This window comes from Neophocaena asiaeorientalis, unplaced genomic scaffold, assembly GCF_003031525.2.
Source record: "Neophocaena asiaeorientalis asiaeorientalis breed wild unplaced genomic scaffold, Neophocaena_asiaeorientalis_V1.1 scaffold504, whole genome shotgun sequence".
Taxonomy (NCBI): Eukaryota; Metazoa; Chordata; class Mammalia; order Artiodactyla; family Phocoenidae; genus Neophocaena; species Neophocaena asiaeorientalis.
Window position 1 is genome coordinate 2,931,207 of NW_020174438.1, and position 21,403 is coordinate 2,952,609.

The 21,403-nt window shown below is 53.4% G+C and overlaps 1 protein-coding gene across 1 annotated transcript in view; it reads left to right on the forward strand.

The window, feature by feature from the left end:
• Positions 1-20,381, forward strand: part of DKK3 (dickkopf Wnt signaling pathway inhibitor 3) — a 47,256-nt gene extending 26,875 nt beyond the window's left edge. Inside the window, exons 4-7 of the mRNA XM_024756958.1 lie at positions 15,287-15,379; positions 16,511-16,655; positions 17,808-17,964; positions 18,787-20,381. Coding sequence (XP_024612726.1) covers positions 15,287-15,379; positions 16,511-16,655; positions 17,808-17,964; positions 18,787-19,006 — 615 coding nt within the window. The 3' untranslated portion in view covers positions 19,007-20,381. The remainder of the gene's footprint in view (positions 1-15,286; positions 15,380-16,510; positions 16,656-17,807; positions 17,965-18,786) is intronic.
• Positions 20,382-21,403: the final 1,022 nt, after the last annotated feature.

Sequence of the window (21,403 nt, forward strand, 5' to 3'; positions counted from 1 at the left end):
TTTTTTTTTTTCTGTTTCTTTTCATTTTTTTCATTTTTTTTTTTTTTTTTTTTTTTAAAGAACTTGAAGGAATCTTTTGAGATGTGTCTTTTAAAGAGGGTGCTAGATGGGAGGCACTAAAGGAGTAGCCCTTAACCTTGGACATGCATCAGAATCACCTCCTTAACCTGGGTAGAACTCATGGAAAAGAAGCGCACTTTGATTTTCACCAACTTTTAAATTAAAGTGGCACTTCCTTCAATCTTGAAAGTAGGCAACAAACCACAGTATCATTAGCAGTTCCCTTGTTACCGGTAGCAGTCAGGCATATATTCGTGCTCTCGCACCACTGTTGCAGATGACTTGAAACGGCATTTACACTCATCACTACTTAGCAATTAAGGTTATTGGCAGACCAGCCAGTAGGTTTTACTGCTCAGTGTGTTAATAAAGAAGCCCATAAAACACTGTATCTCAAAATATTTTGATAACTGTATTTCAGTGCAGTCATTTTCCTTTGTAGTCTTGTGTGTTTTCCTTTATTTACCTAATGCATTATTCTGAGACGGGACCTGTAGGCTTTGTTAAGCTGTCGTAGGAGTCCATGGCGTGAAAAATGTTAAGACCCCCTGTTTTTAAAAAGGCCAGGGGCCAGTGCCCACACTGGGGCCTCTTAGTCGTTCAGAGTTAGACGTGGCCTCCCTGGCAGAGGGAAGGTTGTTGAAGGGGATCTGTCCGTTGCATTCCCTGGGGTGGGGTCGCCCCCACTGTGGATGGGACGTGACCTCCAGACCCCAGTAACGCCAGCCTCCGTTCAGGTATTTGAAGCCTAAGGGCTCCACAGACCTGTTCGCAGGAAACTGAAGTTTGAAAAAATTCTGATCACCGGCTTTGCGGGGCTCTTGAAAATGCAGGGTCAGGGTCCATCTCAGAGTTGGAATGTGCAGGTGGTCCCAGATCTGCTGTTTGACACCAGGTGGGCCAGGTGGGAAGTCTGCAGACCCCTGCAGCTTAGGGCTCCGGTGGGGGCGAGTCTTCCTCTGGGGAGGCCTGAGGCCCTGGCTGGGGCTTGGCAGCCTGAGCCACCTGCTGACGTGTCTCTGGACTTCTGCCTCCCTCTGAGGCCTTTTTCACCAGTGGATCAGCTTGAGGACACAGACAGGATGTCCCACTGGAGATTTTTGATGTTTTGGGAGGGATCATACACACCCCCCATAGTCTGTTCTTCCTTGGAGAAGACTTGACCCGCTGTCCTGCAGACTCAGCCCCGAGCCGCTGGGATAGACAAGAGAAGGAAGACGAGCTAGTCTTCACCACCCCCCGTTCTCTCCAGCACGCGCACCTCGGGACCAAGCGTCAGAATGCTTTACGCTGAGCAACTGGATCTTACGTAGGCACCCTCTCCAAGAGTGTTCTGGGACATGACACATTCATGACTTTCTTCCCAAGGCAAAGGAAAAACTGTTTGAAGGGGTTGGGTTAGGTGGGGTCAGCTCACTAACTCATGTGAAAAGAGTAGAAAGAAACCAAGTGAGTAAATATGGAGAAACTCCATCTATCCCCAGTGATGGAGGGAGGGTCTTAAACAGAATCAAAATAGCTGAGCAGTAGAGACACTCTCAGAAGCTACCAGCTTACTTACTGGAAAGCCTAAGCAGTCGCTCATACCCTGCCCCTGAAGCCTACTCTGTTCCTCCTCCATCTCCTGCATTATCCTTTCCTGTGAATGAATGAAGGAATCACACGATCGCGTGAACCGTGGTGCAGGTAAATGTGAATGTGATTTAAGTTTCATCCTGGTCATTGCTTTGTTTGAAAGCGAGGTGATTTCACTAGGGCCTGTATGAGGAGTTGTGTGAGGGTGGGGACACAGATCTCTGGTCCCCACAGGCCCCGAATGGATCCCGCCCACTGCAGCCCCCTGCGAGCATCCTCCTCGCCTATGACTGGCACTGGCCGTGGCCTCCCCTAGTCACAGACGCAGGAAGGCCCAGAACACCTCTGCCACGGCAGCAGCTCGCTGCCCTCCATGGCTGAACGTTATTTGTCTGGGGCAGGTGCCAGCACCGAGGGGACCTCTGATTCTGGTTGCAAGTGTCCCAAAAAGTGGCCAAGGCCCCAGCAGGACTGGAGGCGAGAGGATACAGAATGTGCACGAAGACGTGAGCCACACAGCAATTTCAGCCCTGAACCAGGAAAGGAGAAAGAGGAAGGTGATGGAAATTTGCCCAAGGTGGCTGAGGGGACAGCAGAAGCAGTGCTGTGGACCGGTGCCAAGAAGCTGGTGGAAACGAGAACCGAGACGCGCCTTCCCATTGACACTCCTGTCCTGACGCCCGGGAGCTGGCTCCTGGGAGACCTTCCATGACACCCAGATCCCTCCCCCTGGGAGAGCCCGTCGTCTGCTCCCGGGAGGGCTGCTCACACTTCCCCAAAGGCATCTCTTCCTGTGTCTCCTTCGAGGCCCCCGACACAGTGGTGTCCAGGGGCGCTCCTGGGACACAGCACAGCCCCGGAGGACCCACCATCACGTCCCAGACGTTGCTTCCGGTGGCCATTCATTGCTCAGAATGTTTATGTTAAAAGAGAGAAGGTATAAGGCCCTTGCCGTGGACTCCCCTGCCAGTACCACGGGGTCCAGGCTGCGATGGGGGGGTGGCCTCTACCTCCGAGACCAACCAGGGCCACAGGGAGCAGTGTCAGCAGCTACTTTGGAGACTCACCATCAACAAGGACTCATATTTTATGAAAAATCATTTGGATTCATAGGATTGCTAGCTCTGCTGGACTCCTGAACAGTGAGGGGAGATGTCCAGCCAAGGAAAATGACATCAAACCTGTCTGGCTTGGAGAGCAGCCAAGAAGACCAAGGAGGCCATAGCCTGGCCGAGGCCAGAGAGGGTCAGAGTGGAGACGAAGGAGTTCACAAAATCAGCCACCAAGCAGGTGACCAAGCAGAGGGATATGGAGTTGGCCTCCTCGCTCTAAACAACTGCCCGAGACTGCTGAGGACACAGCCTGCCATGCTTCCTGTCTGCCTACAGCAGGGGAGCGAGCCCTGTATAGACACCGGCATTACCCGCTGAGCCGTGAGATCATCACAAGGGTGCCAGGCGGGAAGATTGGCGAGGCAAAGGGCAAGTTTGGGATATGCTGTGCTTGGGTGATCTGTTACCCCAGTCACCCTGGTGTAAAACAATCATTTGTTACGCTCGTGGATTAGGGGCTAGGAATTTGGACAGGGTTCAGTGAGATGGTTCATATCTGCTCCAGAGTCTGAGAGCTCTGACTTGAAGCCAGGGTGACTCAGTGGCTAAGGCTGGAATCATCTAGAAGCTCTTCATACTCATGCTTCTAGCTGTCACCTGGGACATTAGCTGGTGCTGCGGCCTCTCCACAGCCTGGGCTTCCTCCCAGCATGGTGGAGCCTTGGTTCAGAGGGCAAGCATCTGAAGAGGGAAAGAGCGAAGCAGAAGTTGTGTTGCCTCTCATGACCCAGCCTTGAAAGTCACGCAGCATCACTGTATCAGATTCACTAAAAGTGAGCCTAGGGGCTTCCCTGGTGGCGCAGTGGTTGAGAATCCGCCTGCCAACGCAGGGGACATGGATTCGATCCCTGGTCTGGGAAGATCCCACATGCTGTGGAGCAACTAAGCCCCTGCGCCGCAAGTACTGAGCCTGCGCTCTAGAGCCCATGAGACACAACTACTGAAGCCCACGCGCCTAGAGCCCGTGCTCCACAGAGAAGCCACTGCAATGATAAGCCTGCACACCGCAATGAAGAGTAGCTCCCATTCGCTGCAACTAGAGAAAGCCCGCGCACTGCAACGAAGACCCAATGCAGCCAAAAATAAAATTAATTAATTAATTTTTAAAAAAAGGTGAGCCTATGTGCTCTCCTAGGTTGGGTGGGATAGCTGAGGGACTGCCCTTTCAGTCCCCCCAGCTACCTGTTTCAAAAAACAATCCAAAGATGCTGTAAGTGCTCTGGTGAGATGAGGCCAGTGACTCAAGTGAAGGTCTCAGAGGGCTTTGGGAGTCGAGGCACGTCCCGCCTTGGGTTGCCTAGAGACACAAATGACCAGCCAGCCACCGGCCACCTTGACTGCTGCTGGACAGGGTCACTCCTCAGAGAGAAAAACCAATTACAGACACTTGAAGCCTCCACAGTTTGGACCTTGGCTCTCCCAGTGTCAGTCTTGGCAAGCCTTATAAATGCCTGTTGGTCTTTGTAGTCCAAACATATTCCTCTCTTCACCCGGCTTTCACTGGGGGTGGGTACTGAGGGCCAGGGGTTTCTGGGAGACAGGCCCTCGCTGCCCAGTGGGGAGGGTCAGGGATGTGTCTGAGGAGGACACATTGTGTTGCTCCTTAAAGAGGAATTGGCAGAGTGGGGAAGTGAGGGCATTCTAGAAGCAGTGACCAAAATTGGGTCTTGGGGAGGTCAGGAAATTGGACTGGAAAGCAGGTTGGGAACTGACTGTGAAGGGCTCTGCGTGCCGTGCAGAGATTGGCCTCGGGTCATCGTAGACAGAGAAGGTGGGAAGACAGTGAGTTACAAGATGGAGTGTCCTCAGGGTGAAGGTCTCACCAGGACTCACAACCTGGGTGAATTTGCTAGGACCCTTGAGCCCTGCAGATGCAGACATGGGACATCCTTGGCCCTCTTGTGAACTGAACTCAGACCTCACTGATGTGTATGTTATTAGTTTGCATGGGTGAGGAACATCTCTTTCCAGTGGCAGGAATGTTGGCGCCCCATCCAGGACACCCCCCATCTGGTGTCAGGGCCTTGAGGAGCCAGGTTGGTTGTCTGAGGGTTGCTGGGGGAGTGAGAATTCCAGCCAAGGGGGCAGTTCACGGTTCCAGGTGCTGCCTGGTGCAGGCAGAGAGCTCCCCGTGCCGGAACCTCAGGCCCCCGTCTCTCAGGTCACAGGGGGACATAACCTGTTTTCTATTCACTTCCCCCCTTGTCACACTTTGTTATTATGCCACCGTCACAGATGCAGTCTGGATGTTCCCTGGGCCTGGAGGGCTGCCTGTCTCCTCCAATCTGGCAATGATTGAATTAGTCCAACCTCAGCTTCCTCCAGGGCCCCTCTGCTGGAGCAGCTTTCAGAACAATTACGGTTAGGCTCCTGATGACTTGGGCAGCAGGCTTCTTCGGCACCAGCTGTGTCCCGTGTGTATTTGGTGCAGCTCAGACCTTCAAAGTCTGCCTTTGGAATGGGAGGTAGGGGCTGTGCAGACTCAGAGCCTCAGAAACGTGGATGGGGAGAGGGTGGAGGGCTCACTCCACTGCTTCTAACCCAGGCGGTGACAACACTCAATTGCTTAGACACAGATTAGACACGTGAACACGTTTTTTTTGGAATTAAATATGGGTAGAAATTCCCCAGAGGCAACATGGCTCAGGCTAAAAGAATGTGCTGGGAAGTTCCGTGAGTGTGGGGCTGGCTGTCTCTGTGGCCTGTCTGTGGGACAGGCTTTAGTCTGGAACACCCCTCTCCGTCCTTGAGGACCTGTGGGTGTGACGGTCTCCTCAGAGGGCCCGAGGTCTGGGCTGGGGGCCAGGAGGAGAGGAGAACTCCAGGACCGTGTCCTGAGTGATATGGGCACCGCAGGCTCTGGGGTATGGGTCTCCACGCCTCGTGTGCTGAGCCCAGCTGGGGCCATGTTTTCCTGTTTCACGGGCTGTGTGACTGGGGAAGAGGCATTGGTGGGAGCAGCCCCGGAGCCCCAGGCCTTTGCAGATGTTGGGACTTTAGGATAATGATAGTTGGCGTCGGCTCCTGGCTCTGGCCTGGGTTTTTCCATCGGGCGATCCCTGCAGCGTGGGTCAGGCCGCAGCCCTGGGTGAGGTTTGCAGCTTTGGCTGAGAGTTTCCAGGGCAGCGTCTAGGAGAGGCTGGGGGCACCCTGCTGTGTTCGAGACAAATGTGCATGAGTGTCACAGCTCCTGCGATTGACCTGGTCTTAAGGTCAAAAAAGGAGTCTGAGGAACAGGGGAAGCTGACTTGGAGATCCTGTAGAAGGAAGGGGAGGCCGCCTGCCGCTGCTCTCAGCACCGCTCCCAGCCCTCTGGGCACCTGCACCAGGGCCCAGCCTTGGAGACCCTGCCCTTCCTTGCAGGCAGAGCTGGCAGCTCCCAGGCTCCCCCAGAGGCCTCCTGCCCCACACTTCTCCCTCCTGCCCCCTGGCCTGGGCCCCCAGGCTGCCTGCTCCCTGGGGTCTGCCCTTTTCTCCCTAGAGCACTGGGTCGGGGTCAGATGGAACTCTTGGGCTGAGTGCCCCGCCTTACCACTTCTTACCCATGACCTTGGCAGGTGACCTCACTGCCTTGGTCTGTAAAGTTGGGCTTCTCTTGCTCACTTTGGAAGATGATGAGATGAGATGAGGGATGCCAAATGCCTAGCACCCAGGGTGATTGAATCGTGTGTCTCCTGGCCGTTTGCATGCCCTCTTGTAATTGGGCATCCCTGGGCCCCCCTTGTACTTCTGTGCACCTGTCCTCCTCCCTCCTGTCTCCCCACAGCAGAGGGCTCCAGGGTTGTCTTGTGGTGATGGATGGAGAGCCCTGGCTGCACCTGACATTCTGGGTCTTTTCAGTAGGACAGGTATTCACTCTAGAATGAGATCTGCTGGCCTGAACTTAGCTCAGAAGCTTACTCAAGGCTTCCCACGGTCACCTTTTGAGCTCCTGCAGTGAGTTACGAGTGCAGACAGAGGTGCGCCCTGGGGGTTGAGTCCTGGGCGCCCGGCACTGTTCCAAGAGCATGCACATTTTATCTCTTTTCATCTGTCCAACAGCCTCTTGAGGATTCTCATTTTACAGACAATTCGAGGCACAGAGAGGCTCAGTAATTTGCCCAAGGTCACCCAGCTTGTAAGTGAACCCGTATTCAATTCCAGGCTGGGGCCCCAAAGCCTGCAGCTCACCCTCTTGCCAACCCCAGGTACACTGGTGCCACGTGGCCTTGAGGGGCTGGAGGACATGGAGTAACCAGAGTGCGTCCAGTGCAGCGACGGGGCCCGGAGAGGGAGGTGTGAGGGTGTGTGCTCCCAGAGTGCCCGGGACTTCCCCAGTGTTGGCACTGCAGGGCCCGCATCCCAGGAAGCCCCCCCAGTTCTGGGAAGATGAGGACGGTTGGTGCCCACAGTCTGCTCAGGAGGACCGGGGCTCAGAGAACAGCCCCACGTCTGGGAGGGACATTTGTTTATCTCAGACTGTACCATCCCCGCATCCCAGGAGCATTCAGGGCCCGGCACCACCACTACACACCTGGGGCCAGGAGAAGACCATCCATCCAAACTCTGTAACCAGAGCATGGGCCTGGGCCCCAAACTTGCCGGTTGAAAGTTTCTGGGCTCAACGCAGAAACCTTGTTCCGGTCCCTGGGGTAAAAATCCTTCAGAATGTGCCGTGTCTTCCCCCCGCCACCGACCCCATCCCCTCTGTCATACCTCTGGCTCCCACCCCGAGGGAGATTTGAAGCTCAGGAACAGAGGCTGGATGTGTGTGGAAGGTCTGAAACAGAGGAGATTTGGCCACAGGCTTGTTGGGAGCGGCGGGTGTCAGATTCCTAGGGCTGCCATAATAAAGCACTGCAAGCTAGGTGACAAGGTGACCCACCAGAAATGTGTTGTCTCGCAGCTCTGGAGGCTGGAGGTCTGAAGTCGAGCTGTTGGCCGAGGTGGGTCCTCTGAGGGCTGTGAGGGAAGAGCTTGTAGATCTTCTCTCTGTTCTTCACAACGTCTTCCTTCCAGCAGTGTCTGTCTCTGTGTCCAAATTTCCCCTTTTCATAAAGACACCAGGTGTATCGGTCTAGGGCCCACCCTAATCACCTCATCTTAAGTAATTATATCTGCAATGACCCTATTTCTAAATATGGTCACATTCTGAGGTATGCCGACTGAAAAAAAAAAAAAGCACAACCTGCAAACTGAGAGTTATGTTTTATTTGGTGGACATTCTGAGGACTTCAAGCCTGGAAGAGAGGACTCTCAGATCACTCTGAGGGAGTGTTCCGAAGAGGCAAGGCGCGGGGCGGGGGGGGGCAGCCAGGATATATAGGAGTTTTTGTAACGAAGACCAGGTAGTCAGGACATCAAAAGATTACTATTAATTAAAGAAAACCAGATATCTCAAGTTAAGGAAGTTAGCACTGTTCTATGTATGGGAAGATGCAAGAGTCTGGGCTCACTGAAATCATTCCTTTGATGTGCACTTCAGCTGTCTGGGGCCAGTACCCTGCTTTTCTCCATTCTGAATTCCCCCGGGGTACACAGTTGGGGGTGACTGCAGTGGCTGAGGGCTTGGCAGTGGGCAGCCCCTTTGGTTTGTCTCCATCCTGAGTTCCCTCAGGGCTCATGGTTCGGGGCAGGTATAATGTGATGGCTTGATGGCTGCAACATCCTTTGTTTACTGATATGGCAGGCAACATTTTTCATTCACAGGTACTGGGAATCAGGGCTTCAAAATATGAATTTGGGGGGAGCATAATTCAACCTGTACCTGGGTATTCAGAGGCAACAGGGTGTGGTGGAAGGTCAGTGAGCCTCAGCGTGGGGGTCTGATGGACTTGGATTTACATCTTAGTGTTTCCAACTCCATCGATGACCTTGGGTTCTGAGCCTCAGTTTACTTATCTGCAAAGTGGAGATCGGTCTTTGGTTCATCTATGTATTTTTAACTGAATGGCAACTCTGCGCCGGCCACGTGCTGAGGGATGTGAAGTGACCTCACGGCGCTGTGAGGATAGAGAGTGCCATGGAAGCCCGAGCAGGTGCTGGCACACAGCAGGTGCTCTCTGAACCTTCCCTGCTGCAGGGGGTGTAGCTCCAAGGGCCAGCGAGTTTCAGCTGGTGGAGGTCCCCTGGGCCTTCATTTCATGTGCCCTGGCTGGTTCCCCTGAAGATGGGCTTGAGAGGAGCCTGTGGAAAGCCTCAGCCCTGGCAGGGGCCCCCCTGGTGGCCTCCTCCTTTAGGCCTCTCGATATAAGAATGTCTGGATTCCCGGGGACCATGGACAACATGTCCCGGCCAGTGTGAGAAGCGAAGTGTGGCAGCAGGAGGGCCACAGAGAAGCTGACCTCCCTCCGCCGCTCGCCACACAGAAGCCGAGGAAAGCCTCGCGGGGTTCCTGTGCTGTTTTCTCCCCCTTCCTTTGCCTCCCCCGATAAACTCTGAAATGGAAAATCAAAGACGCAGAATGGCTCCTTTGCCATTTTCCAGTATTTCATGGTAGTGTTGAAGTGCCAGGGCCATTTCCCGGCCTAGCATCCTGCCAGATCTCCAGCGTGTTCCCTGCCGGTCCCGCCTCCCCGCCGTCCTCAAAGTCCTGACAGCAGGCCTCTAGGCTGTTTGTCAGCCTTCCCCACCAGGATGGGAAGGAGGGGTGGGGACAGACAGCGAGTGGCCGGGACCGGGGGAGCCTCCGAAGAAGCTGGTTCTAAGTGACCCAGCTTTGAGCCCCAGATGCCCACGGGCCGTGGCCTTGGCCCTGAGTCTCTGGGGATGTGTGGGGCCTGGGGCCTTGTCCCAGGCGGGTTCTGCTAAGCTGGGACTGAGGCACAGGAGACTGGTTGGCGCTGAAGGGAGAGAGGTGATCCTCCCAGGAGGGGAGATGGAAGGATCCTGTCTTTAGGGTCAGACCCACTGGCTTGGACTCGCAACGCCACGTCTGGGCTGGGTGACTCTGGACAGATCCTTCACCTTTAATCTCAGTTTCCACATCTGGGAAGTGTGGGTACTAAGGCCCGCGTTGGGGGGATTCAGGAGAACTGGTGCTGAGTGGCAGCAGCAGTGACCCGGCCTGCCTGGGCCTGGTGCCAGAACACCGTGGGCAGCTGGTGTAGGCTCAGCTTGTCATCTCACCCCAGCACCTCATCCCACCTGCTCTGCGGTGCTCACATGAGCCCTTCATTTTTTTTTCTTTCTTTTTAAAAAATTTTTTGGCATTCTCACAGCCCGGTGAGATAGGTCACAGCTGTGAAGTGGCAAAACCAGAATTCAGTTTCTGCTCTTTGGCCTCTAGGGGTTCTTTACACTTTGAAGTTCCAAGATTTCCAGTATGATCACAATTCTCAAAGAGCATCTCTAGCATTTCTAGCTGCTGGGAATGCACATCCACAGTAAGCGAGCTGGCAGACCGTTAACAAAGAAGCACCGAGCTTTCTTGGGGGTCAGTCATGCTGAACTAACCTGCCAGAGTCCCTGGCAGGTAGCAGAAATATGTCTGCAAAGGAAACCATTGCTTTAGTGTATCTGGATTTTTCAAAAGTGTTTGGCAAGGTTCCATGCCAAAAATTTTTCCATACCTAGAAAAAAATTGCTTCACTGTGACTTTGTAGGGAATGCTTTGTTCTGCGTAGGAGTCAGTTTAGGGAAAGGAAGATATTCCTGAGGATGAACCTGTTCTTTGCTTGATGGAGAATTGTGAACAGCAGGGGCTCTTAGCTCATATCTTTTTTTTTTTTAATTTAATTTATTTGGCTGCCCCGGGTCTTAGTTGCGGCATGTGGGATCTTCATTGCGGGATCTTTAGTTGTGGCATGCGAACTCTTAGCTGCAGCGTGTGGGATCTAGTTCCCCGACCAGGGATCGAACCCGGGCCCCCTGCACTGGGAGCGCAGGCTCTTAGCCCCTGGACCACCAGGGAAGTCCACCCCTGCCCCCAGAGCTCATATCTTTTAAATTAAAGATCTGGAAAGGGAAGTATGTAGTAAAAATTCCAAGTCTACAGGATTCTTGGGGAATGAGAAGCCAAGTTAATGGAATGTGCATATTTTCTTGCTTTGGTTCCCAGATCAGTGCTAACGGTCAGCATCTTGTTAGCCTGTTTGCTCCAGTAATATACAAGTGGTTTCATCCACTAAGCGGTATCCATCAGGTGCCCCCACATGCCAGGCGCTGTGCCGGGTCCAGGCGCGTGTCACACGTATTGTTATTCTGCTCTACAGGAGTGAGATTACATGCTTCTTTCACTTGCTTGTTTTACTTACTGATGGATTGTAAACATCACAGTGCAAAGAACTACCTCATTCTTTTTAATGTCTGCCTGGTGCCATTTTCCCACGAAATGATTGTACAATAATTTAATCAGTCCCCTCTTATTGGGCATTTCCATTATTTCTGGATTATAAATATTATACTGCTGTATAGCCTTAAACATCCCTGTACTTGGATATTTGCACGTATGGATGAGCGTTTCTGAGGAGAGCCCCCTGGAAGGGGAATTGCTGGGTCAAAGGATCTGTGCATTTACATTTTTGATAGATGCCGATGAGTTGCCTGCAAAGAACATCTACTTCAATTTTAATTACCCCCTAACTGCCATCTGGCAATGCTCAGTTTCTCGAATCCCTACCAACATGGGATATTATGCAATGTATTAGTTTCCTATTGCTGCTGTAACAGCTTACCATATATTTAGTGGTTTAAAAACAGGAATTTATTATCGTACATTTCCATAAATCAGAAGTCCAACAGGAGTCTCACTGGACTGAAATCAAAGTATTGGCAGGGCTGTGCTCCTTCTGGAAGATCTAGGAGAAATACTGATCCTTGGCCCATGGCCCTTCCATAGTCAAAGCCAGTTAGGTCTGGATAACTGGGGATGAGGGTCTTTGCATGTGGCATTGCTCTGACACTGACCCTGCCGCTCCTTGGCATGTGCAGAGCCCCTTACCATTGCACTGGGTGCACCTGGATAATCCAGGCTTCTTTCCTTATGTCAGGTCAGCTGATGAACACCCTTAATTCCACCTGTGACTTTAATGTCCCCTTGCCATGTAACACGACATGTCCATAGCTTCCAGGGATGAGGGTGTGGACATTGGAGTGGGGGGGGGGGAGTATTCTGCCTACTGCAGATAGTATCAAACTTCTTGTTTCTGTTCTAAGTGAAAACATGGTATCCAGCTCTGTTAAGTTGCATTTTCTTGATTATTGGTGAAATCGAACTTTTTTGGCTGTGTTGGGTCTTCGTTTCTGTGTGAGGGCTTTCTCTAGTTGTGGCGAGCGGGGGCCTCTCACCATCACGGCCTCTCTCGTTGCGGAGCACAAGCTCCAGACGCGCGGGCTCAGTAGTTGTGGCTCACGGGCCCAGTTGCTCTGCGGCCTTTGGGATCCTCCCAGACCAGGGCTCGAACCCGTGTCCCATGCATTGCCAGGCAGACTCTCAACCACTGCACCACCAGGGAAGCCCCTCGAAAATCTTTTCTGCGTGAAGAGACAAAGCAGTTTCACTGGCTGTAAGTTGTCTGTTCATACCCTTCTCTCTTTTCTGCTGGGTTGCATTTTTTTTTTTTTAATTGAATGATAAATTCTTTGAGGGCAAAGGCCTTCTCCTATTCATGTTTGCATCCCAATGCTTCAAAATGTGGCCGGGTTCAGAGAAGGGCCTTGATACCTGTGGGCCCTCTACTTCTCCCTCTCTCCTGCCCCCACCACCCCATGCTCTTGCTATTCTGTTTTGGAAGAAATGTCAGGACGCTTCTGGCTTAACTGGCTGAGTTGAGTCTGTGTCGAGGAAGGCGCGGTGGCTGAGTGCTTTACTTATAAACCTGTCGGCTTCTCAGGCTATTATGGACTCTGGGGTCACACAGACTGAGTGCCCTGCCCCTAGCTCAGCCCCTGATTTGGGCGGCCCTTCCGCCCCTCTGAGACTCAGTTTTCTCACCAGTAAAAAACAGCCGACCTTTTAGGGTTGCTGGGTTGGGAACAGGGACAAGATCGATTCCTTTTGGGAGGGCAGACCCTACTTGCTGAGCTGCTGCACTGCCGTGGTGATGGAAACTTCGGGCAGAGCCGTGGGAGGGGGCTCGTGGGCCGAGATGCGTGGGACGCTGGGGAGACACAGAGAAGAGCCATTTTAGGTCATCTTGCAGGGTGGTGGGCAGTGTGCTCTCCTTTTGTTACTGAATCAAACTTGGGTCCACTTGCCTGCATCTAGTAAAGCCGACCTGCTGATGCTGGGTTGTGGTGAGGGAAGTGCAGCGTTTGTTGCAAGGCCAAGCAAGGCGTAAAGCTCAGAAGATCCCAACTCCCCGATGGCTTTCAGGGAAGGGTTTTTAAAGACAGGTTGAGGGAGAGAGTTGCACATGTGCTGATGAGCTTGCGGACATTCTTCTGATGGGTGGGAAGGTAACTGGGAGTCAACATCCTCAGTCTTCTGGTTCCAACTGCCTGGGGTCCGTGGGCTTGTGATCAGCATAGAGTTAACTTCTTCCACCTGCTGGGGGTTTCAGTAACTGCAAAACGGCTCAAGGACATATTTAATGGCTAAACTATCACTGTTTTGTCTTGCTTGACTGTTTTCCTTTGGTTCTGCATTTTCTCACTTCTCTGATTAAATTTTTTCTTCAGAACTCAGGGAAGGCCTAGGAGGTTAAAGTTTTTCTACAAACAAGAGGCAGGCGGAGGACATGGGGTGGGGGTGAGGGTCTGTCCCAGGAAGGCCCCATTGGGTCCTGCTTGGTTACCCTTGGGCACTTTTTGAGAGGTTACAGTAAAGACTTAAATTACTTTTCACTTGTTCTGGGTGTCAGCCCATGTCCCTTCTGGAGCCCCTGGTGAGCACAGAGCCTGGCACACGGGGGTGACTGGTACCACGTCTCCAGGTTGGCCTCCTCCCCGTCATCGCTCAGAGGGGCTGTGGGAAGATGGTGTCCAGTGGGACTGACCGTCTTCCTGGCTGGGTGAGCCTTGCTTGGTGAACAGAGCATGACCGCATGCTCTAACGTATGCCAGGCTGGGGGTCAGTGCTGGGCGGGAGTTGCAACAGTCCTATGCAGAGGCCAAGCCTGCAGCTGCCCTGAACCAAATACCCATCTTCTTAGGCCTGCAGTGTTGGCCTGGGGACACCTGTCACTTCCCAGGGACAACGCTTCATTCCCTAGGCTACCTGGCCAGAGCCTCCCTGCTGACCCCCAGGCCTACACACATGCTCTGGCCCTGGGGGTCCCTAGAAGACCCCGTTCACAGTCTCCTGTCCATACCCATTAGCACTGGTGTCTCAGCTCACAGAGCAGAGGTAGGGACCAGCCCAGGCCACTTAGGCCAGGGCTTGCCCATCCAGGCCTTTCTGGGTCCGGCTCCACACTTGCTTTCAGCATGGAGCATGCCCAGGTCAGAGCAGGGAGGTAGGTCCCTCCCTCCCCCAGACCCTTCCATAAAGTTTGCTGGGGCCCCAGAACACCTGCCTCAGGAGAGTTTCTCATCCGTGGGTCCCTGACGGCCACATCTGGAGCCCTAGGCCCCCTCAGCCAAGGGCTGGTGGTGGAGAGGGTCCCCCTACCCTGAATAGCTGTTCTATCTTGGGGGGCCCCCTTGGCCTCTCTGAGCCTCAGTTTCCAGGTTGATAGCATGGGGAAAGTAATCCCTCCCTGCTGCTTGCTGGGGAAGCCACGAGGTAGACAGGGGACGTTGAGCCTGCCGGGGCTGGCACCATGACGGGTTGTCAGTGGTGGATCTTATGCCTCTCGCCTCTGCTGCCCTACTCTCCCTCTGAAGCTGCCAGTTCCCAGGCCGGAGCCTGACAGCAGGCCCGGAGCTAAAGCAGCCCTGCTCCTGCCAGTGACGGGTGACCGTGGCCGGGCCGCAGTGGCCTCCCTCTTCTGGACCTTGGGGTGGACAGATCCCTTCTCTCCCTTTCTCCTCCATTTGTCCGGCCGAGCAGGGCTGGCAGCCATGAGAAGGCACCTGGGCTGGAGGGCTGAGTGCCAGCTGCACCCTCCTCGGGTTTCAAAGCTGGCAGCTGCCTTTGCCAGGCAGCCCTGGACCCCGGACCAGGACCCCCAGGAGGCCCCCCAACAGCCCCCCAGCTGCACAGCCTCCGCAGCACTTTTCCTTCACTGTCAGCAGGGCCCTACTGGGCCTGGACCCCAGCCCTTCCTGTGCAGCCACCTGGGCCTGGAACTCATTAGCTCTTCTTATTAAATCCATCTGCTCCTCCTTGAAGAATGGCTCTGAGTCTCTGTGCTCCAATCCTGGGTGTGTGAGGAGGAGGGCTGCACGCAGGCTCGATTGTGTGCACTGGGTGTGGCATCCTGCAGGGCAGAAACCCGGGCGTGCAGGGTGGGTGAGGGCCCCCGCCAGCCTGGAGGGAGTGGATGCTGAAGTGAGAGAGCCAGGCGGGCTGCCTGGGTGTAAGAGGAGTCTGGAGGCCATTCCTGTGGGCTAAGACTGCGGGATAAAGTGGGGCTTGGCCCTTCCAGGGCACCGCGGGTCAGCTGATCTGCCTTTCACTGATGAAGCTGCTCCCTCCTCCCCTCCCCTCTCCTCTCCTCCCCTCCCCTCCCTCCCAGGAGTGCATCATTGATGAGGACTGTGGGCCTGGCAGGTACTGCCAGTTTTCCAGCTTCGAGTACTCCTGCCAGCCGTGCCGGGACCAGCAGACAGTGAGTGTGCCCAGAGGCCCCCAGAGCTGCAGCGCCAGGGCCATGGGGGCCCAGAAAAGGGGACCTGGGGGAGAGGGCCAGTGGCCCCCGGTTCTCAGCTGGGCTTCCTGGAAGCCTCCTGTGGGGCCCCACCGTGTCCACGCTTGGAACAGCCAGTCCATGGTGCCCAGTGGGGCTGACTCCTGGCGTGATCAGAAGCCATTTGCAGACCTGCTGTCACCCTACCCGCCCAGTGGCTTCTGGCCCCAGTGCCTGCCTCATAGATGCGAGAGATGCGGAGGGAGGACAGAGGCAGCCCCACCCTGCCCCTTCCCTGGGGAAAACCATCCCAGTAGATGTAGCTGGCAACACCACGGCAGCCCTTGGGCAGGGAAGGGGCAACCCACGCCCCAGATCTTTTTTCCAGTCTGCTCATAGAGGGCAGAAGGAGGCCCAGGAAGAAGCCAGAGCATGTTCCAGATGGAGGTTCCACAGAGAAGCGGGAAGCCGGGGAAGAGTGACACTCCCTCTGCCCAACAGATGTTTTAGCCAAAGCCATATATGGGCTTTTCTGGTCCTTTTCATTATTAAGGCAATAACACAGCACGATAACAAGTTTGGAAAATAGAGGGCTTCTTGCCGCCCTGCCTGGCCCCACCTGTGGTTAGGCAGCTCCTGGCCTGCTCGGTGCCACCACTCCACATGTGCGACCCCAGGCCCGAGGCACCCAGTGCCCTCCTGTCCATGTGGCTGTCCAGGCTTGGGCCTTAATTTAATCAGCTGATCAGATTCACGCCGCTGCCTGCGTCTGTGGGCCATAAGCCATCTTCCTTCCTGACCGTTAATTAGGGACCTAATGAAAAGGAGGCAAAGCCAAGTCTGGGGGGGAACCGAAAAGATGCAACCATCCTTTATAAAATCTCAAGCTGCGTAGGACTCCCCCAGGTGTCATGTTTCCTGCCCAGCTCCCATCTCCACCCCCTTGACTTCCCTAAGACACCCCCAGACCAAGGAGCTCGGTTTCCTCCTGTCTATAGTAGGAGGATGTGGGGTAGCCGACCTGCACTGTCTCCAGGCTTCTGGATTGGGGGCAGGGACAGGCTGGGCTCCCTCAGGTCCGTGAGCCGCCTGTGTTTTCCCTCCCTGCTGCAGCTCTGCACCCGGGACAGCGAGTGTTGTGGAGACCAGCTGTGCGTCTGGGGTCACTGCACCGGAACGGCCACCAAAGGCGGCAACGGGACCATCTGTGACAACCAGAGGGACTGCCAGCCGGGGCTGTGCTGTGCCTTCCAGAGAGGTGGGTGGGCTCCCCTCTGGGGGCAGGACAAGCCCTGTCCCAAGCTCTAGCACACTGGGCCTCCTGGGGCCCCGTCCATGCCAACCACACCTTTTCAGGGACCTCCTCCTAGGCAGGGTCCCCGATGCTTATTGGTATGTGTCCCAGCACCGCAACTTCTTCCCGGGGCTGAAGACCAGCTCTCTGTCTCACTCTTTTTCTTTTCCTCCTGTGATGCCTAGAAATTAAATTCCTTCAGGATGCATGAGCCCAAGGAGGGAGGAATACCTCTAGATGGGTGGGATGAGGGCACCCCCTCCCCATCACACTCCACCCATTCCCCAGGCCTCAGGGTAGCACCTGGCCCTGGTCCGCTTTCCTGCGAGTGGCCCCCTTCTACTCCCATCTCCCATTCTCACTGCCCTTCCCAGGTGAGGTCTGCTCAGGTGTTCTCCCTATCCACGGGTGTTTCTGAAACCCTCCCTTAACCCCTCCCTCAAGCCCTAGTCCACCTGGTACCTGCTGCCCCAGCAATTTTCCTCAAGGACATGGCTCCCTGGATATCATTCCTCTGGGAGCTGCGGTTGCCCCTGTCCTGTCACTTCAATTCCACTCCTCAGTTGGCCTTCCAAGACCTCGGCCGGGTCCAGCTTACCTGTCCTCCTTTTCTCTCTACTCCTTGGCCCATCTGGGAATCTTGCTGTCCCAACCTTTCTCACCAGCCCATATATATATAAACATAGTTACTTTCATTTTTTAATTATACAAATAATACATTTTCAATGTAGGAAAACTGGAAGATACAGATAAGCAAAGGTCTTATCTATATCCTTCCAGATTTTTTTTCTTTGAAAACATATTTTGTAATAATAATTCCTGCCCCTCCAAAAAAACTTCAGTGCCTTTTTCTACTCTTAATTTCACCATACCTCTGGCCTCAAAACCCAGCACAAGACCACCTCTTCCAGGCAGTCCTCCCTAACTGCTCCAGCCCTCCCAGCTTGTTCCCTCCTGAGCCCATGCCATCATTCTGGTTTCCTACCATTCCACCTCTTCAATCCCAACCTCCACTTTGGGGTTCAGGGTGGAAGCTGGGGGGCTGCACCCCATTTCTCTGCTCCTTCCTTTGGTGCCTGCCTGCCTGGTACAGGGGTAACCCTCAACTGGTTCCAGGTCTGTTGTTTCCTGTGTGCACACCCCTGCCCGTGGAGGGTGAGCTCTGCCACGACCCTGCCAGCCGGCTTTTGGATCTCATCACCTGGGAGCTGGAGCCTGATGGAGCTTTGGACCGATGTCCATGTGCCAGTGGCCTCCTCTGCCAGCCTCATAGGTGAGGTCTCACTTGCCCTTTCTGTTGGGGGCTGAGAGCAAATGAGGTGCCACCCAGTGGGGACCCAGGGGCAGGAGCAGGGTGGGGGGAAGATGTGGATTTAATTTAAGGTAGGTTTAGTTGGAGGTGTCCTTGGGTCTTCCAGATGGAGGGTCCAGTAGTGGATCTATAGGACTAGGGCTCAGGAGGTGTGGCCAGGGGTACAGATTTGGGTTCATCTGTGTGAGGGTTGAAGCCTCCTCAGTAGATGACGTTAAAAAAGACTGGGTGTGGAGGGAGCCCAGGCGCATCACAATGAAAGAGCAGAGGAGACTGAGAAGGTGCAGTCAGAGGTAGGAGGGCAGCCGGGAGAGTGGCCAGCAGAGTAGAGGCCGTGGAGAGATGTGAAGCACCAGGCCTGCTCAGAGGCTAAGTTCTCCATGTGCATCTCACTCAGCAGCCGCTGCTCTGCCTTGTCTCCCAGCAGGATCCAGGGTGGCTGGGGAAACAGACAGAACCCTGGCCCTGGCCCACAAGGCCCAGGGCTCCCCATAGGTGCAGCAGGGGCTGCTGCTGCCTGGGGGCCCAGGTGGGCAGGGGGCTGTAAACTCTCAGACCGCCAAGTCCTCAGGGCTGCCAGAGAGGGTCTGTGACAGGAGGACAGACCTGTGGCTCGATGTGGGGGAGCTCACCTTGGAGCACATTCTCCAAAGGTGACCCTCCCTCAGCATCTGCTTTAAGGCAGGATGTTAGAGGAGGTGCCATGAAGGTGAGCTGGGCTTGTGCAGAGGGCGAGGCCTCAGTTTGGGGGCCTGGGCCTCGCCTCCGTCCCTCCCTCCACAGCCACAGCCTGGTGTACGTGTGCAAGCCCACCTTTGTCGGGGGCCGCGATGAGGACGGAGCGAACCTGGTGCCCAGAGACGTTCCTGATGAGTATGAAGACGGCGGCTTCATCGAGGAGGTGCGCCGGGAGCTGGAGAACCTGGAGAGGAGTCTGTCGGTGGAAATGGCTCTCAGGGAGCTCGGGGCCGCTTCGGAGCTGCTAGAGGGAGAGGAGATTTAGACCCAGGCCTGTTCTGTGGGTAGACATGCAACAGAAGTAGTTAATTTATTTCCCCAGCTGTGTCCCTAGGTGTGAGCTCACCAGGCTTTTTTTCCGTGGCCTCTTCCCAGTACATTTGCCCCTCTGGCTTAAAACAACATGAGGGGCTGCACCCTTGCCCAGCACCCACCCCCTCCCCCATGCATCACAATTCTGGTGTCGGGGAAGACCAGGGTGTGGGAGGCTGAAGGTAGAATAGGGCTGCTAAACTGGTCCAAAGTATTGGCTGCTTCACCTCTGCTGGTTGGCAGACGGCACGTTTCGTTTTGTGTGACATTGCCTTGAGAATAGTTGGAGGGGAGGGGATGGAAAAGAATGCAGAATTTCCCCACGATGGGTTTTGGGGTAATGTTGACTCTCAAACATGTGGAGAAGAATGCCCTGCTTTGCAAACGTAAACCTGCGAAAATGCAACAAGTGAATCTTTCATGCCATTCTCCCCATGGGCACAGGCAAGTGCTGCCCTCAGCTGCTGCAGGTGAAACGTTCTCACTCCACGTTGCCTGCCTAAATCCTCTCAGCAGGGTTACTCAGCTCCTACCTCTGTGCCAGGGCAGCAGTGTCATGTCCTCTCACCACAGCCTGGTGAAGGGGGCATTGGTCTCCCCGTCTGCCAGGATCTCAGAGGCTCAGAGATGTCAAGTGGCTTTGCCAAGTCACAGAGCTAGTGAAGACCAGAGCAGGATGTCACCCAGGTGTGATTCCAAGCCCAGTGCTCTCCCCACCAGCCTCGGTGCCACCTAAAGTACCCGCTATGAGGAAGAAGAATGAGATTTTTTTTTTTTGAGGCACACCTGGAACTAAGGTCAAACTAGTTCACACATCCCTGTAAGATTAAAGTTCTGCTGTTTGTTAGAAAAACAGCGTTCTCCCCAGTGTGGGTGGCCATCACTCCAGTGGAGACAGAGGTATTGACACTATCCCCTGTGGCAGTCAGTTATATCAGTAACTTTGAAGGTACACATGACCGGAGCATAATATGTAAGTTAATGTGCCAGAAACAGTACTTAGGTAATCTTAGGGCCAGGATTATAAATGAAATTTGCAAAATCACTTACCAGCAACTGAAGATCATATTGACTGCATGGAGAAAATCGAGCCAAGCAAGACTTTGTGAAATATGGTTGTAATATCCAAGCTAAGAGCACTGAATTGTATGCTGTTCCATAAATGATATTTTCAAGTGTCATGGACTGTTTCTATCATGTATTCAGAGTTATTAAATGTTAAAGTCACACACAATTGTATAAGCATGCTTTCTTCAAGTTTTAAATTATGTATAAACACATGTTGCATTTAGAAATCAAGCATAAATCACTTAAACTACTCTTTTGTAGCTTTTGGACTTCTTTTTCCTTTTGACTTTGAAAACATTCCTTTCAGCCAGAAAACATAAAATAGAAATGACCTGCATTGTCCAAAAAGAAAAAAAAGTTCTTCCATAAAGCAAATTTTCCAGACAATGGAAGCACACCTCTTTTAGCATCAAAATATTTTAGAAATGTTAACCATTTGGGGATGGGAATTAGTCCTTAAGAGTGTTAGTGCTTCATTGTCTCTGAAAGAGTAAATGGAATTTGTATGCCTCTTTTCAGGGGAGGCTTCTTTAATCAAATGCAGTTCTGGGCCAAACACAGTAAGATCTTCAGTGACCATAATAATCCATAATAATAAACTACTATATATGAAGGTCAGCTAGGTGACTGATAGACACCAGATTAGACAGTCTACCAATATTAATTCAATCTTCATTGAACCCATGAGTATTTTCTTCATTTAACAGATGAAGAAATGGAGACTCAAAAAGATTAAGTGATAGAGCTAGAAGTCAAAACAATATCTAGTACAGTATGCTCAGGATATACTGATAAGTTTCTCTCTTAAAATTAGCTGTTTTCAATGTCCAGAATCATCAGGACCACTCTATATCTTTATTACTCAACAGATATTTACTCAACCAGATGCTGTGATATGCACTAGGGGTACCAAGATGATCCAGATAGGGTCCTACCCTGAAGGCATCACAGCCTAATGAGGGAGATACACTAAACGCAGCACTGACAAAATGAAAGCAGTCAACCTGATATCTGAACGGAGTGTTACGGGATCCTCAAAGGAGCACGTGGCTTGGGAGAGCTGGCGTGGGAACTGGCTTTCCAAGATGATAGTGTATCAGGAGGACAGAAGGAATAGGAAAGGGCATTCTGGGCTACAGGCAGAGGGAGGGAGGCAAGGAGGAGGGATGGTATATAGGGGGAACTGCAAGTAATTCACAGTGGCTGGAAGGCAAGGTAAATTTGAGTGTTTGGAGAAGAGGCTGAAATTTCATCCAAAAACTTACTGAGCACCTACTAAATG